General features: G+C 41.8%; 1 protein-coding gene across 1 annotated transcript in view; it reads right to left on the minus strand.

Moving 5' to 3' along the window:
- LOC129078504 (histone-arginine methyltransferase CARM1-like) overlaps positions 1-17,843 on the minus strand; it is a 153,624-nt gene that overhangs the window by 13,406 nt on the left and 122,375 nt on the right. Inside the window, exons 8-11 of the mRNA XM_054583311.1 lie at positions 6,508-6,589; positions 5,321-5,406; positions 2,724-2,813; positions 737-874 (exon numbers count right to left, since the gene is read on the minus strand). Coding sequence (XP_054439286.1) covers positions 737-874; positions 2,724-2,813; positions 5,321-5,406; positions 6,508-6,589 — 396 coding nt within the window. The remainder of the gene's footprint in view (positions 1-736; positions 875-2,723; positions 2,814-5,320; positions 5,407-6,507; positions 6,590-17,843) is intronic.

Raw genomic sequence — 17,843 nt, forward strand, 5'->3', positions numbered from 1 at the left:
ATAAGGACTTAAAAAAAAAGGAAGTTTTGATTTGTGAGGTGGTGAGCTTTCTGTCACTGGAGTGTGCAAGCACAGGCCCAAGGAAGAGTGGGAGGTAGGGAGGGAAGAAAGTTGAATGAGATGACCTCTGAGTGCCCTTAATATCCTGAGAGTCTTTGACCCACTCTGCTATTCCTCTCTCCTCTAATCCACCCAGGAAAAGTTCCAGCACGGCAAGAGAAAATAGAGCATTTTCAAAATGAGATAAATCAAAGCGATCGCTGCAGAGACCTCATGAAATCCATTAGCAGAGGGAAGCAGCCAGTCCTGCCTGACACACCGTACACCGCTCCTGCGATGCAGATTGATTTGATTGTACTAAATTTGGGGGTGAGTGGCCGGACAGATGTAAGTAAGACCAGGAAGATGATGTGGGTTATAAAGTGCCTGGTAATTCAAGCCTTTGGCAAGAGCTCCCATGAACTGATGGATTTCCTTCTTTCCCCTGCGGTCAGGGGGAGAACACTGTCCTTGAGTTACTTGAAACTCCCCTTCCTTGTCACACTCAGTGCAAAGGTGACACCTGCCCTGCCAGCACTGTGGCTGAGGGCACCCAGGCAAACTCAGCTGGGTCTTCGGAAAGTGTGCTGTCCATGTCGCAGGGCTGGGGTCTCAGGGGCCTGCCAGCTTCCTCCTGTTCCCACCCAGCGGTGCCCCACCAGCAGAGGTGGGGGTGCAGCTGTGCTCTCCTGCTTACCGTTTATTGGCTACAAACAGCACTTTCCCTGAGAGGGTTTCTCCTTCCTTGGCAAAGAGAGGAGTCTGAAGAAGGCACCGCACCTGATACCAGTGCGTCAGAGGCTCCGTGGGGGCTGTTGACAGCCAGACCGTGACCCTGGAGGGCAAGAAAAAGAGTTGAAAGCCAATTATGTTCCAGGCCTGTATTAATGGCTTGGACTGGGGACTTAGGTTAATAAATAGTTTTCATTGGTTTTGATTCATGGAACTTGTTTAAGATAACGATAATTCAAATAATCGAGCAGTTATTAATGCTGGGTACTGTACCAAGAGCTTTATGTATATAAGCTCATTAAATCTGCACAACCACCCTATGGAGTAAGCCCAGGGAGGTTAAGGGACTTGTTAACATCGCAGAGAGGGCAACTGGAGATCCAGGCTGCCCCCCCCCCGTCCCCCCGCCCCCCATTGACTTGGCCACTCTGTCAACTTGGGTTTCTGAATCAAAGTTCATGAGAAGCCCAGTAAGTAACTGAGTTAAACTGGGAATTGACTTGTTTGAGAAGTTTGAAGTCCGGCCTCTTAATTATCTCATGCCCACCTATTCAGGGGTCCTGATGAAGCTTCCGGAAGCAAGAAAAACTACTGGAGCACATGGCCTGCACTGCCCTTCCAGCTCAGATGTCCTGTGTGTTTCTGTGCATGTGGGAGTGTTTAAATTGAGGTTCTTCATTTCATGTGAAGACGTAAGAACATCTTGCTGTGCTGTGAATACTGAGGTCACCTGCCTTGGAGTTAGGCAGTGGCGGTTGGATAACAGGCAGTAATGCGCGCATTAAGCCTGAGGACTTGGGGAGGAAATTTTACGTAATCTACTAAGTAAGAGAAACCACTTTTATATCAAAATATACCCAGCTACATTATGGAGTAGAATGCAAATTTTTTTTAGCTTTTTAAGATAAAGCATTTAACTTCAGAGAATGCTCCCCCTGGAAGCAGGCCATTTCAAGCTTATCTCTTTAACCTTTGCAGGAACAAATTCATTTACCTGGGATATTACTGGGGGAAAGTCTGAAGGGAAAAAAATGTACGGATTCTTTGAACAAACATGCTTATGTGGTGTAGGAGTGACTTGCATGTCATTCGATTTCTCTCTGCCAGCCCAGACAGGGCTTCCAGGGATCCCCCCTTCTCCTAAGCCCCCAAAACACCCCGAGCTTTATTACCAACCCGTGGGCTCTTCTTTCTCAGCAGGTGCAGAGATGAGCCTGGATGTTTGTATAAGCGGGGGTGGAGAGGGTACTGTAACATTTTCCTTCTGCCTGGTCATATGATTCAGATCAAATCTCTTTGCTAAGCTGGAGCACAAGAGAAAGTCTGGGAAGAGAGCAGGGAAGTCAGGAGAGCAAAGATTTGGGGATGCGGGAGTGCCAGAGCCTTTACAAGGAGCCCCAGACCTTACCAGTCAACTTGTAGGTGGTCTTTCTCTTCCTTTAAAGCCCTGCAACTTTCAAATCTTTGCAAGAGGGAAAAGGAATGCAGGAATGGAGAAGTTACCTAATATTGCAATTGGCATTAGTATACCAGTCTGCCGGTTCATAAAAAAGGGGTTCTAGACTGTGAAATTGAAGGCTGTGAATGGGAGAAAGTATGACTTGAGGTATTAACCCAGCACCAGAGGTTCTATAGGCAGGTGTGATGGAAGCCAAGGCAGGGGTTGTCCCTCACCATCTACTCTGGAATAAAAGCAAGAGGGTTGACAAAGCACAGACCCTCTCTCACGCCTTTATTTTAGCCTGAGTTGATACGACATCATGGAAAACATCTGCATTTTCAAGTCACCCTAAAATCTAAAAGCAACATTAACATTACTGCCTATTTTCTTGAAGTGCATAGAAACCAGGATTATTACTGTTGAAATCAATTTTTAAAAACATTAAAATTATGATTACAAATAGTAGAGGACAGCATGGGACAGAGTAGGTGAAGGAGGGGGTGATACATACACAGATCCAACAAAGGCCACGTCAAACCAGAACGCCAGGCCATGGATGAGGCCCGACTGTGTCATCTGAAACACAAAGGGGATTTCTACTCTGCAAGGAAACAAAAAAGAAAGAAAGAAGAGAGATTTTCTTGTTGACACACACCCTAGATACACTTGTGAGATGAGTGGGAATGTTCACAGAGTATTTTCTTTTTCTCTTAAGTGCTTTTGCTTTGGCAGCAAGATTCTCTCAGTGTGATTAATGCTTGGGTGACACTGCACATTTGAGACCGCTGCTTCTTGCCAAAATTCTGCAAGGAACACAGCGCTGTGCTGCAATGACCCAGAACGCCACTCGGCCAGTGTCACATCTGGAGCTGGGTCTGACTACTGAAGAGGGGAGCGACCCAGGGACTCAGGTGAAAACCATCCTTTAAGAAGCCAAAACATGGGCTGCGGCAACTCCCCTCCGCAGGCCTTCAAGTGGAAAGGCTGCTCAGGCCTCTGAAAAATGAAGTGGACCACAAGGGGGAAACATCCAACTCAGAAGGTCACTGTCATAGTTCATTTATTTTTCAGGGAGGCAATTTAACTTCCCACCAGGCTGCAGCCAGAGGCATGCACAAGTGGCCTTGGTTTATGCCAAATGCAGAATAAGTGGGAATAGAAAGAATATTGGAAAAGGTACAACAAAATCTAGGCACTGGACCTGCTTTAGCTAGGGAACCTTGGAAATCCACTTAAATTCTCAGAACCTCAGATTTTCATTTGTCGAAGAGCGCAAAAACCCCTCTCCTACTTTCTCACAAGGTTCTTGTCAATGACAAGTGAGAAAAAAAATGTATATGAGTGCTTTAAAATGTTTTTGCAAACTTTAAAGTGTTTTGCAATTAAAAGGTGATAGTATGGGCCCGTCGCTGGGGTTCTATCACTCCAAGGAAACTTATTTTAGTGAGTGCTCTAGAAGTTTTCAAAGGAAGTTGTACATTATTTGCATATATGCTGTCCCCAAAGGGCTAACTTCTTCCACTCTACAGCAGTCAGCACATTTCTAGAGGTTTCCACAGTACTTGTCATATTGCATTTGTTGGTATTGCATTGTAATTACTTCCTCCTATATTTGGCATTCCTCTAAATGGATGATGACCTCCTCAAGAGTAGACTTTTAAAAGTTACATTTTGTACCTGTGCATTCACCAGCACAGTAGCAGGCACATGGTAGGATCTCAATACAAATTTGTTGAATCAATGCACAAATGAATAGATGACATCTCTGGAAAGTCAATAGAGAGTTTTCAAGAAAGTCCTTGGGACTCAGAAGCACCCCAGAGCGGCAAATGAAGCCCACTGAAGTGAATTTTTGTTGGGACCTATGGGATTTATTACAGTTGTTTCCACACGCCAGTTCTCTTGCTCCAAGCATACAGTAGGGTTGCATTTATCCACTCACTTGAGTTCAGGTATTATCATGTAATTTACTTTGACCAATTAAATTCAAACAGAAGTGAGTTGTGTTGTTTCCAGGCACAAATGTTTTATTGTCAGTACATACTTTGCCACACTCCTTCCTTTTCCTCAGTAACTAGCACTGTTGCAAACACAAGTGGCACCAGCTCAACTGCTGGGGTAGGGGATGCTGGCAGAGCTGAAGCTGGTGCACAGTGGATAAACAGTGTAGGGAGAAAGACACCTGAGCTATTATAAGCCACTGAAGGATCTTTTTGTTACTGCAGCATGTTCTGACCGATCCCAACTGATCCCCTTTGTCCATTGTGATCTCAAGATAGATAACAGTTTGAGTCAGCCAGCTGCATTTTATAAAATCTGGCCCTTCTTCCTCATTAGTCTGGGCAAATTATAACCTGGCTGGGTCTTAAATTTCTTACCCAGAAAAAAATAAGAATATTGATTTTCTCAGGGAGAAAAGGACAAAATACTAGTGAAAGGTCTAAAGAGGATTCATATTACTATCTGAGAAATGAGTCTTCAGTGTGGAGTCTCTTTAAGTGGATGGAAAGAGGGCAAAAACTAACGTTTATTGAGTATCTTCTTTGAAAATGAGTCAGTGCCTATAAAATGTTTAGCACAATACCTAGTATGTAGTAAGCTCTCAACAAATTGTAGCTCTTCTTGTCATTACCGTGGGCACTGGCCTGGGTGAGAGGTTAAAAAATCCAGACTCTGTAGCTTTCTGAATAGTTAAAATCCTAGATCTAATAACACTTATTAATCCTGTGACCTTATGCAATTTATTGTTCTATTCTGCCTCATATCTGTCATTGGTAAAATGGACATAACAATAGTGCCATTTGCATATGGTTGCTGTGAGAATTAAGTGAGTCATATATTAAAGGCTCACAACAGTGTCTAGTTACATAAGTACAAGCTACAACTGTTTGATTTTTCTCATTCAATTCTTAAAACAACCCTATGAAGGAGGCATCATTATCCTTATTTTGCAATAACTGAAACTAGTACTAATGTACCATTTCTCTGTATGACTCATATCTAAAATCTCTTCCCTGTTTGAGCAGCAAATCTCCGCACTAGAGTTTCAGGGATGGGAGAGGCAGGGATGAGATTTAAAAATCTGGAGCAACAGTGTTTGGTACAAACCTGTGGAGATCGGCCTCTTCTGCATCCATAAAATTTACTGTGTACTTGACTGATCGAGCCATCAAAATCCTAATGTCAAATGTGTCCTTGGAAAAAAGCACAAAGGTATTATCTTTCTGTCAGGATAGACTGAATTCAGGCAAGACTGCAGTCTAGCTTTCCTCCTGAAATTTTAAGTCAGTAAGAGTTGGAATTTAGAAGGCATGAGCTTAATGAGAATACGATTAATAATGTAAGTTAACATTTATTTAGTGGTTACTATACACCAACTAAATATTTTGTGGTTTACTAGGTTATATTAATCTTCACAGAATCTCTGGAGCAGGCATTTGGTGGTTTTTGACCATCCAGAATTTACCTCTTCTCCATACTCCATGAGGTTCTATAGGAACTAAGTTCACTGGTCAATCAGGTTTTATCTAAACTCATTCTGGGGCTTTTGTCCAAGTTATGACAAAAAGGCAGGCTCTTCTTTGGGACTTAGAGATTTAAAAATCTAAGCTTAAAGTATCTTCAGCCATCTTACTGCCACGAGGGGAGATCTTGCCTAGAAACAGAGCTAAATTAGAGGAAGTGGAGATAAGTGATGAGGGTAGAAAAATCAGGTCCCATGACACTGTCTGAATTTCTACTATAGGTCTCTGAAGAAAACTCTATTTGTAAACTCGAGGGCCAGTACTTCCATTTTAGCTTAAGTCATTAGAGTTGGATTTCCTTCCACTTATAACTGAGTTTCAGACAATGCAAACTTTAAGTTGTCCAAGGTTACATAGCTGGAGGGGGTCACAGTTGAAACTGAAATCTGTTTGACAAGAACATCTTTGTCCTAAGGTATTTATTTATAATGCTACCTCTTCAATTATGCCTTAGGCCACTAGAATCAATGGATGTGAAGTACTGAACAAGTATGAGGGCTGACTGTGCATAGAGGGTGGGTCCAAGCAGGAGAATTAGAAGTTACTTATTAAAAGGTAGCCCTCAAATCTCCTTGCTTTCAACAGTATCAGTCTCTGAGAATTTTCTTAGTTGACTGGGAGAGCAGAGCTGGAAGACTTGAAAACATAGTACTCTCTTATGATGACTTAGCACAGAACATGGGAGCACAGTGTATCCCATGCTGGGTGACTGAGTGAGTAAATCAACAGATAAACACACAGGGAGAAAGCCTGTAAAGAGGACACACTTACTACTATTGGCTGTCTGAAGTATTCATCCACTGCAGCACCCCGGAGGCTGGACAGGTTGACCCCATAGAAGCACTGCTGGCACCTGAAATAGGCAGCACAAAGAATCACCATGCATCTTGTCTCTCATCTGAGTTCCCAAGCCCAGCACAGAGGGGATGTGCAAAGCTCCTCACAGGTCCTCTAAGTTACCCCTGGAGCAAGCATGACTACACATGAAGAGCGACTGGTTAGTAGGAAGTGGCAGAGGAGAAAATCCTCTCTAAGAATCTGCAGACCTGTGCTTGACCTGTGGTTGGACAAGAGAGAAGGGAGGAGGTAGCTGAGGTAAACAAAATTACTTTTGGGGAGTCATTGAGAAGGATATTTGGGATCAGGAAGGCCCTTGGGCTCCTGTTCTTAACTTCATACCCCCCCAGGTGTCTTCTGGATCTGTGACATGTTGTCCAAGTCCCGAAATACAATTCCTGGGCTCTCTCATGATCCCAATCCAGAGCATGATTTTAGATTTCCAAAGACTCTGGACACTCCTGTTGTTTAGAATATAGATTTCCCTTCTCTGTCCTTTTTCAGCCACTGGCCTGCACCTGCATGATGGCATTTGCTGTTATGGCAGACACAAGTGAGCGATGGCTGTGTCTGGTGGTGAACTGCAGCTGGATTGTCACAGCCCTTCATGCACATTTCTTCTCAGTTCTGTGGTCAGTGACATCTGGCTCACAGAAACTGGCAAGTGCCACAAATCCTGCTTCCTGCCTTCACTGGGCCAGCTGTAAAGCATTCACCAGCACACCCCTGGTACCTGGAGCACAGCACGCACTCTTTGTCATGTTGCCTAATGGTCTTGCCTATTTAGGGAAGAGATCTAGCATCTGGATTAAGACTAGCTTTGTTTAAACTCTGCCACTGACTAGCTGTGTGCCTTGGGCAAGGCACGTGAACTCTTAGTGTCCTTATTTCTAAAATGAAAATAATGAAACACTCCCTTTGTAGGGTCTCTATAAGGGTTAAATGAGTTACTACAAGGAAGTAAAACACTTTGAGCAGTGCTTAGCATTTTGTTACTGCTGTGTAAGTGTTGAGTATCATTCTCTGAACTTCAGCTCAGCATTGGGGGCTAGGGCCATGCCTTGCAATCTGACTGTACCACAGGGTTACTTGGAGGAGCTTGTTAAAAATTCAAATTCCTAGGCCCAGCTTCAGAAAGGCTTGGGACCTCACCACCAAAGATTGAAGGCCTTTATCCTGAGACTGAAAAGATGTTTATCTAAGGGTTTGTATTATATAGCCTGTGAGTCAGATGGGAATCTAATTCATCAGTCTCCATCCTCCCTCAATCCTATGCCAACCAACATGAAGCAAAGAGAAAGACAAAAACAAACAAACAAAATACAGAATAAATGTGAAAAAAAACTGTGGTGTAGTTAGATTTTGATGGAAGGACCAGCCAATGTAAGGCTCTAAATCAGGAGGCAAAGCCTCAGATGCCTGCATGAGAGGCAGGGAAGCATAATAATGTGAAGTCAACAGTCAGTCCTCAACCTACAAGTGAAATACAAGCCCTGCTGAGCCACTTATAGATCCTGAAGGGTTTGTCCTATTTCTAATCTCTGAATCTTTGCTTTCCCTTCTATTTAGAATGCTCCTTTCCTTCTTTTACCCTGTTAGTTCCTATGCAATCTTTATGAATCAGATCAAATAGCTCCATTTAAAAATGTAAAACCCTGTGTTATAACATTCAACATTCAAATTTAGGGGTTTACCCACCTAAAAGCAGAAGTACTTTCTTTTCTTTTTTTTTTTTATTGTTGTTCAATTACAGTTGTCCCAATTTTTTCCCCATTGCTCCACGCTGCCCTGCCCAACCCTGTTCCCACAGTCAGTACCAACCCTGTTGTCCACGTCCATGGGTCCTTTATACATGTTCCTTGACTAGACTCTTCTCCTCCTTTACCTCTTTATCCTTCTCCCCCACACCCCTCTGGCCACTGTCAGTTTGTTCCTTCTTTCTGTGTTTTTGGTTCTATTTTGCTGGCCATTGTTTGTTCTGTTCATTAGGTTCCACTTGTAGGTGAGATCACATGGTCTCTGTCTTTTGCTGCCTGGCTTATTTCACTTAGCATAATACTCTCCAGTTCCATCCATGCTGATGTGAAGGGTAGGAGTTTCTTCTTTCTTTCTGTTGCGTAGTATTCCATTGTGTAAATGTACCACCGTTTTTTGATCCACTCATTTACTGATGGGCACTTAGGCTGTTTCCAGCACTTGGCTATTGTAAATAACACTGCCATGAACAGCGATGAATCCCACTTGATTGTGGTATATGGTCTTTTTAATGTATTGCTGGATGCAGTCTGCCAATATTTTGTCAAGGATTTTAGCATCTATGTTCATCAGTGATATTGGCCTGTGGTTTTCTTTCTTTCTTGTGTCTTCACCTGGTTTTGGAAGTAGGATGATACCAGCCTCTTAAAAAGAGTTGGGGAGTTTTTCCTCTTCTTGAATTTTTGGGAATAGTTTGAGAAGGATAGGAGCGAGCTCTTCCTAAATGTTTGGTAAAATTCACTTGTGAAGCCATCTGGTCCAGGGTTTTTGAATGCCAGGAGGTTGTCCCCCCCCCCCCCCCACTGCTTCAATTTCCCTAGCTGTTATAAATCTATTCAGGTTTTCTGCTTCTTCTTGAATCAGTTTTGGAAGACTATATGTTTCTAGAAAATTTTCTATTTTGCCCAGGCTATCAAATTTCTTGGTATATAGTTGTTCATAGTACTTTCTGACAATCCTTTGTATTTCTGTGGTGTCAGTTGTAATTTCTCCTCTTTTCTTTCGTATTTTTGTTTATTTGGGTCCTCTTTTTTCTTTTCTTGATGAGTCTGATTAAAAGTTTGTCAATTTTGTTTATCTTTTTGAAGAACAAGCTCCTGGATATATTGATCATTTGAGTTGTTCTTTTAGTCTCTGTGTCACTTAATTCTGTTCTCATCTTGATTATTTCCTTCCTTCTACTTTCTCTGGGCTTTGTTTGTTGTTCCTCTAGTTCTTGTAGAATTAGATTGTTTATTTGAAATCTCTCTCTCTTTTTTAGGTAGGCCTGTATTGCTATAAACTTCCTTCTGAGGACTGCCTTTGCTGTGTCCTATAGGTTTTGGGCTGCTGTGTGTTCATTTTTATTTGTTTCCAGAAAAGTTTTGACTTCTTCTTTGATCTTCTTATAGACCCATTCATTGTTTAATAGCATGTAATGCAGTCTCCATGAATTTGAATCTTTTTGAATTCTTTCTTGAGGTTGGTTTCTAGTTTCACACCACAGAGATCCAAGAAAATGCTTGATATGATTTCAATTTTCTTGAATTTTTTGAGGCTTATTTTGTGTCTTATCATGTGGTCTATCTTTGAAAATGTTCCATGTGCTTTTGAAAAGAATGTGCATTATGTTTCTTTGGGGTGAAAGGTTCTGTATATATTAATTAAATTTATTTGATCTAGAGTGTTTTTCAGTGCCATGGTATCCTTGTTGATTACTTGTTTGTAAGATCTATCAGTTGTTGAGAGTGGGTGTTAAAATCCCCTACTATCAGTGTGTTGCTATGTACATCTTTCTTGAAGTTCTCCAAGACTTTATCCATGCTGACGTGAAGGGTATATATTTGGGTGCTCCTATGTCAGGTGCATATATATTTACAATGGTTATATCTTCTTGATGGATTTTTCCCTTTAAGTATTATGAAGTGTCCTTCTCTGTCTCTTTTTATGGCCTTTTATCTGATATAAGTATTGCTACCCAGGCTTTTTTTTTTCATTTCCATTTGTTTGGAATATTTTTTTCCATCCCTTCACTTTCAGCCTGTGAAGATCTTTTGGTCTGAGGTGGGTCTGTTGTAGACAGCATAAATGTGGGTTATGTTTTCTTATCCATTCAGCTACCCTATGTCTTTTGATTAGAGCATTTAATCCATTTACAACTTAAGGTTACTATTGATAGGTACCTATTTATTGCCATTTTTTCCCCTTTGTATCTATGTTCTCTCTCTTTTTCTTCCTTTTCTTAAAGCAGTCCCTTTAACATGTCTTGCAATGCTGGTTTGGTAAAGATGTATTCTTTTAACCTTCTTTTGCCTTTGAAACTTCTTATTTCACTTTCCATTTTAAATGAGAGCCTTGCTGGGTCGAGCAGTCTTGGTTGCAGGCCTTTGCTTTTCATTACTTGGAATATTTCTTGCTATTTCTTCTGGTTTCTAGTGTTTCTGTTGAAAAGTCAGCTGCTAGCCTTACTGGAGCTCCCTTGTATGTTACTTCCTGTTTCTCCCTTGCTGCCTTTGAGATTCTCTCTTTGTCTTTGAATTTTGCCATTTTAATTATGATATGTCTTGGAGTGGGCCTCTTTGGGTTCATTTTGATTGGGACCCTGGCCTTGCGTGACTTTCTCTCATCAAGTTAGGGAACTTTTCTATCATTACTTTTTCGAACAGGTTTTCTATCCCTGCTCCTCCTCTTCTCCTTCCTGTATCCCTATTACACAGGTATTATTATTGTTTCATGTTGTCCTGCATTTCCCTTAATCCCTCTTTGTTCTTTTTGAGTCTTTTTCTTTTTTTTGAGTCTTTTTTCATTATGTTGCTCTGTCTGAGAATATTTTTTCTACCTTGTCATCCAGCTCACTGATTTGATCCTCTGCTTCATCTTACCTGCTTTTAGGTCCTTCTACTGTGTTCTTCACTTCAGATATTGTATTTTTCATTTTCTACTGTCTCTTACTGACAGTTTCTATGTCATTCTTCATGCTGGTGTAGTTCACAATAAGTTCCTTGCAGCTTCCCTGGAGTTTTTTGTAGTTCTCACTGAGATCATTGAGCATCCTTATAACCATTATTTTGAATTCGATGTCTGATAGTTTGGTTGCCTCAATTTCACTTAGCACTCTTTCTTGTGATTTCTCCTTTCCTTTCTATTGATGATTGTTTCTTTGTCTCCCCATTTTAGGTGACTCTTCTTGTTTGTTTCTGTGCATTAGATTGATCTGCTTTGACTCCATCTTCGTGGGGAGATCTGTGGTAGGAGACCTGTGGGATTCAGTGGTCCAGTCTCCTTGATCTCCTAAGCCTGATGCTCTTGGGCTGCCCTTTTTGCCATTTATTTGGATTCTCTGGTTGTAATTGGGTTTTGGTTGTTGGGTTGTTATTTGGTGGGTCCTCCTTACTGGCTGGCTAACTGAGAGTCACTTACCCACCAAATCTCGTATACTGTTGTACAGTTGCTTCCATAACAGAACCAAACAGGCTAGGGAACAAACCCACACCTGCAAAAATAGCCTCCACCCACAACCACACTATCAAGAGCACATAAGACAATACTAGTAAAGGTGTAAAGAGATTAAGACTATTATAAAAAAAGCAGAAATGAATATGAGATGGCTAACTGCAAGAAAAATGATTTTGTGAGGGTAAAGGGAAGAGCAATAATAAGAGTATGGAATAGAAGAAAGGTAAAAAGAGAAAGAAAATAAAATTTACATTGTAAATAAAAAAGGGAGGAGGAAAGGTAGAATGGAGTAAGACAAGGGAAACATACAGTATTCAGTTCAAACTGAACTTTAAAATGTGTTTGTGTGTGTGTATGTGTGTATAAAAAGCTTAAGAGATATCTAAAGGAAAGTGAAGTTATTTTGAGAAGATAGAGGGAGAAGAAATACTGAGTGAGGAATGAAAACCAGGGTGAGACCATGAAAAATTATTATTTAAAATGAAAAAAAAAAAGGCAGGAGGAAGACAAAATGGAGTAGGGGAGGGCAATGGTAAAATTAGAGATTTGAAATAAAAAAATAGTGACTACCTAGGAATAATATTGAAGAAATGCAACAATCACCACCTTATCCAAAACCAAAAAGCAAAGAGTGGAGAGAAAATATATTTTAAGAACAGGAACAAGAATATAAGATAACTAATGACAATTACAAATTATTTTGAGAAGCTGGAGGGGAGAAAATAGTAAGAGTGCAGAATAGAAACAGGTTGTGGCAAGAGAAAGAACAGAATTTAAAACAAAACTAAGAAGGGGAAGGAAGAAGGTAAAGTGGAGTAGGAGGAGGCAAGAGCAAAATATGGGATTAGAAATATACTATAATATAAAACCTGGTGACATATTAGGTCCAAACTTGAAGGATATGAAATAAACGTTAAGAAGCTATGCAGGAGAGAAGATAGCACCTTGTTGTGCCTGTCTCTATTCTCTCTGCTCTGCTGGGTTTAGTAGATCAGGGCCCAAGGACCTTTGTAGCTCATAATGTCTGGCAGAGCTTTTTCTTCTTTCCCCTGTGGAAATGTATGCAGCAGAATACTCCTGAGCCTGGACTCGTTTATCTGCAGAGCTGTAATCCCGCAGGTGGGGGGTTGGTCTTGCCTGTCTGTGAGGGGATCTGGCGTTTATCTTAGGTGTTTAGCTCCTGAGTTCCAGTCCCAAGCCCGCTGCTTTCTTGCTGGAGGTTCAGCCCGAATTCTTCACTCTGGACAGCCCCTGCTCACAAGCTCTACTGGGTCAGGTCCTACTGTTCTTTCAGTGTACTCAACCCCTTAGTTTTTGGTTAGCAAAGCCACTGCGCCACTGCACAGGCATGTGAGCCTCGGGTCCCTGACAAGTTTGGGTCATGCTTCAGCTCCCCTTTTAAAAGTTTCGGTGTGGTCCCCATGCTGTAGCACCACTCCCTGCAGGGCATGTTCTCCACACACTCCCCCTCCCCCTCCCCGAAAATCACACAGTCTCTCATGGTCACGGCTCACCACCCCCTTTCAGAGCCTCAGACAGTTTTAGATAAAGTTTTTCTCTGGATCTTTCCCGGATGGCATTGGCAAGAGTCCTGCAGCTATATTATAACATACAGTGGTGGTGACGTGCTGACCCCGCTTCCTCCAGCGTCTTCAGCCTCTGGTGGGCCTGCTCCTGCAGTGCTCTTTCTGGGGCTCTGCACCTCCCAGGCCTTCTCTCTCAATTCTGGTAGCTCGTGGCTACTAAGCTGGTCTGTCACTGCCCCACTCTTCACAGCCAGGAGTACTAGGCTGGGCAGTGCAGCTGGCTCACTTAGAAAGCCTGGGCGGCAGGGTCCTGGATGCCCTGCAGGCAGGCGGGTTCTTGCCCACTGCTGCGCACTCCCTGCTTCCAGTCTGCATACGAGCTTACTCACAGATGCTCTCACTCACTCCCCACTGTTCTGACTACTAGTCCTGTCCATGTCTGGGAACAAGTGGACAGAGCTGCCAGCTACTCTGCCACTATTTTGGATCTCAGAAGTATTTTCTTTTTCATCTGTGTATATTTAGCACTTAGAATGGGACCTTATATAGTGTAAGGACTGAAAATATCTATCTATCTATCTATCTATCTACCTACCTACCTATCTACCTATCTATCTTTAACAAATGAGTTGAGAAAATGGTGTCCTAAAAAGCCCTGTAAGTAGGTGCAGTTACCAATAAGGACAATGGAGAAATGGAAAAATCATTCCCCAAAGTTTCTTCAGATTCATTACTTGTTTCTTAATCTCCTTCTACCAAGGGCCAGAGCCAGGCTGGCCCACAGGTAAGGCAGGAGAACAGTGCTGCATATCATTATATAAACACTCATTGAAAACAAGCTCCTATAATCCTAGAAAATGCTCAGAAACAGAACACTGTAGGTTTAAACAATCTTTCCAGTATTTAGAAGGTGTTGGATGTGTGTTGGATGTGTTCTTGGGGGAAATAAGTCACTACCACAAAGTATTTATTGGTGGTAAGGAGAAGGGGGATGGAAAGAGAGGGAAAGAGGAAAGAGAGGGAAAGGGGAAAGAGAGGAGAGGGAGAGAGAGAAAAAAAAGAAGAGGAGAGAGTCAGACAGAGAGAGAGGGGGATGGACAATTTCCCAGAGAGTGCAGAAGGAAGGAGTCAACCTTGTCCTTCCTTTAAAATCCCCTGAAAAACTATTAAAAAGTGCTGTGCCTGGACTGCATTCCCCTCAGGTGGTGATTTTTTTGATCTGGGGGTATAGCCTTGTTTGCTTGTTTGTTGCCACAGTTCAACAGGTGATTCTAATGTGCAATCAGGGTTGAATACTACTAAGTTAGCTGTTCTAGAATCCTCGCCAAGTAGGTGAAATAGAAAACCCCAAGAGCAAAGACAGCCCTCCACCTGGCAGTGGCTGAGGTTGAGAATGGCTTTCTATTCCTTGCAAACAACCGCAGCTCTCAGGGGGCCCAGTCTGTGCCATTTGCTTTGTATGTTTGGTGCCAATTAAAACCCAACAGCCACGACCAGTATGGTGCAAATGGGCACCATTCCTTGGGCAGACGGAGAGTTGTGGGCACAGAGCCCACTGCCTGGGTTTTAAACACTTTCTGGCTAGACCACTTTTCTAATTCTTAGAAATCTCAAATCGCCTTCTGAAATGCATCATAAAATAATTAAAGCGGATGGGAGCTGGCATCTTTCTGAGTCTCCTAAGATGCATTGTGGGGGATGGATTAGGAAATGAACCTGTTGACTTGTAAGTTGAGGATCAGTTCTATTGTTTTCATCATCTGTGGGTTTTACTTTCTGAGTTAACTTATGACTCCTTTATGAGTGCATAAGGCAGAATCTATGTGGTATTTTATTTTTGGTTCTGACTTCCAAATTCCAAGTGTACTCCCTTCACCCCTGCCCTCCTTCTTCTCCATAATACATGCAACATCTGGAAAGTCCTGCAAATAAAGTCCAGACGGAAAACTATCTTAGTGTGAGCTATGCCTAAACATATCCAGAGTGCAGAGGAAGAAGAAATCCATTTACCATCACATTAACGTCTGCACAGTCTCCATGCGGCGCACAGCTTGGGGAAGCAGCCAGGAGAGCCTCCCCTCTCCAGTCTCTTTTGTTCTTGTGTCTCTCCTCTAGTTCACCTTGGCCTTTTGTCCCTCCTCCCCCTCCACACATCTCCTCTCCCCACCAGTGTCCTGGATCTGTCTTGGAAGAGGGCGGTAGAGCCTTAGGTTCTCTGGCAAAAGTCAGCACTGCTCTCCAAGATTCAACAAAACAGGGCTTCTCTACCCAAATGGTCTTTCCTCTTGCTAATATGAACACACTCTCTCAGAGTATAACTCAAGATATTTTACTTTAATAAAAATCTTTGCTTCTTCATTCTAACAAAAAAATTCACTCGTCCCCATTAAAAGCTTCCTCTCTTTAAAAAGTCCAAAAAATAAAGGAAGGAAGGAGATAAAAGGGAGGGAAAACCCTATGCTGCTGTTTGACAATTAAACAACTTTTGGGTTCCATTTTAATGTACTACACTCCACCAAAATTAACCACCAAGGATATGCCAAACTGATGAGAGGCATATATTACCCTAAGAATTAGAAACCAAAAACAAGGATCCAAGAATGTCCCCTAAGTCAATGATGATGATGAGAATGCAGCATAAGAGGGTAGTGGGAATGGCCTAGTGTCAGTGACTGATAGAAGGATGTATGTTTAGGAAAAAATTGCATCTTTATTCGATTTTTTTACATAGGACTTAAGGCTTGGTTATTCCTGAAAATTTTCTGCATCGACAGAATGCAGATATATCACTATGTAAAGTTGTATTTACAAAGATGCTCATCTCATTATGTAGCTTATATTTTTACATGTGCTATATGTATATACATTTTATACTTGTAAAAATATGTTTTTTACTATAAAAGAGAGGGAGAAATGAATACACAGGCCTTAAACCAAACTTCAGACTGTGCCTCTTTTGTAGGAAGTGAGAGAAAGCCTGTGATTCTGTAAAGGAATCCATGGAGTATTTCTAGGTATGCCAGCCTGAGTCTAGACGTAACTGGCTTGCACAGGAATTGGACCCATGGAAACCTGTCTCGAAAGGAAGAGTGAATCAGTCAGGACAACTGTGGTGCACATCCTTTGTTCAACCAGCAAATAGTTTTTCTTTTTCTGGAAGTGGCACAAGATCTTCCTCTGGGAGGTACCTCTTCGCCACTCTCAGTGCTTATGGTTTGGGTGGTCTTGATTCTGCCCTCAGCTCTAAAGACTGGCACGTGGCTCAGTTGTAGCCAATCAGAGCATCTTATCTCCCTGGCTTTGGCAATGGACCCAGAGTTAAACATCTATCTCAATGAAAATCATGTCTAAGTCATTTGCTCATACTATTACAAGGGAGAAGTAGACATGGAGCTATGAGCCTATAATGAATTTTCTGGAAAACACATTTGCTGCCATGAAGAAAATGTCTATCCAAGAATAAAGCCCAGCTGACAGGGAAAAGGAGGAGAGGGTGAAGGGGAGAGAGACCAACCTGACACAATGAGCGTGTCTGTGTCTTGAATCCATTTGTACCTGAGAAGCTGAATCTACTCCTGGGCTTTTCAGATACATGAGTCAGAAATATTCTTTTTCTTAAGTCATTTTTTTCATTGGGTTTTTGGTTTCTTAAAACCAAAAGTGAAAAGAAGATAGTTAATAAGAGTCTGCCAGTGTATGGGCTATGAACATAATTCTAATGAATAGCTTTGCCTAATTCAGCGGAGTCCTAATTCTGTGAGTACTGAACTAGATTGTTTTACCTATCAGAACCAGGCCAGGGCATGGACAGGTGAATGTCTGCTGGACTTGGTGATTCTGTCTGGAAACGGTCATCTCTGATTGCCAGAGGATCCAAAAACTGAAATACTACATCCCTGACTACATAGGGCTGGGATGTGCATGGGCCAAGTGACAGAATATTATGGAAGAGCTATGAATTTGACAGAGGTTACAAAAAATATGAATATGGAAATCGAGGCTTATTCTATAAGCAAAAGTCAGATAAGTCCAAGAGCTGCAGATACAAACAGAGTAGCAAAGGAAGTATCAAAAAAAAATACTGGGTAGTTCAAAGGAAATTACAGTTCCAGTAATCATTGAAATATAATGAAACAAGGACAGTGGCCTATGAAAATCCAACCATTTCTATGATGATTCGTGACTTTGAGCATCTTTTCATATGTCAATAGGCCATCTGTATGTCCTCTTTGGAAAAGTGTCTATTCAGGTCCTCTGCTCATTTTTTAACTGGATTGTTTGCTTTGTTTGTTGAGTTTTATTAGTTCCTTATAAATTTTGGATATTAACCCCTTATTACAGGTATTGATAGATATGTTCTCCCATTCAGTGAGTTTTCTTTTCATCTTGTTGATGGTTTCCTTTGCTGTGCAAAAACTTTTTAGTTTGATGTAGTCCCAATTTGTTTATTTTTTATTTCGTTCCCCTTCCCTGAGGGAAACAGTATGTCAGAAAAAATACTGCTATGGTGTATGAACACACAAAACTGTGTACAGATCATGTGTTTTAGAAGTA

This window comes from Pteronotus mesoamericanus, unplaced genomic scaffold (genome assembly GCF_021234165.1).
Source record: "Pteronotus mesoamericanus isolate MK-2021 breed Mesoamerican mustached bat unplaced genomic scaffold, CSHL_Meso_final contig_73, whole genome shotgun sequence".
Taxonomy (NCBI): Eukaryota; Metazoa; Chordata; class Mammalia; order Chiroptera; family Mormoopidae; genus Pteronotus; species Pteronotus mesoamericanus.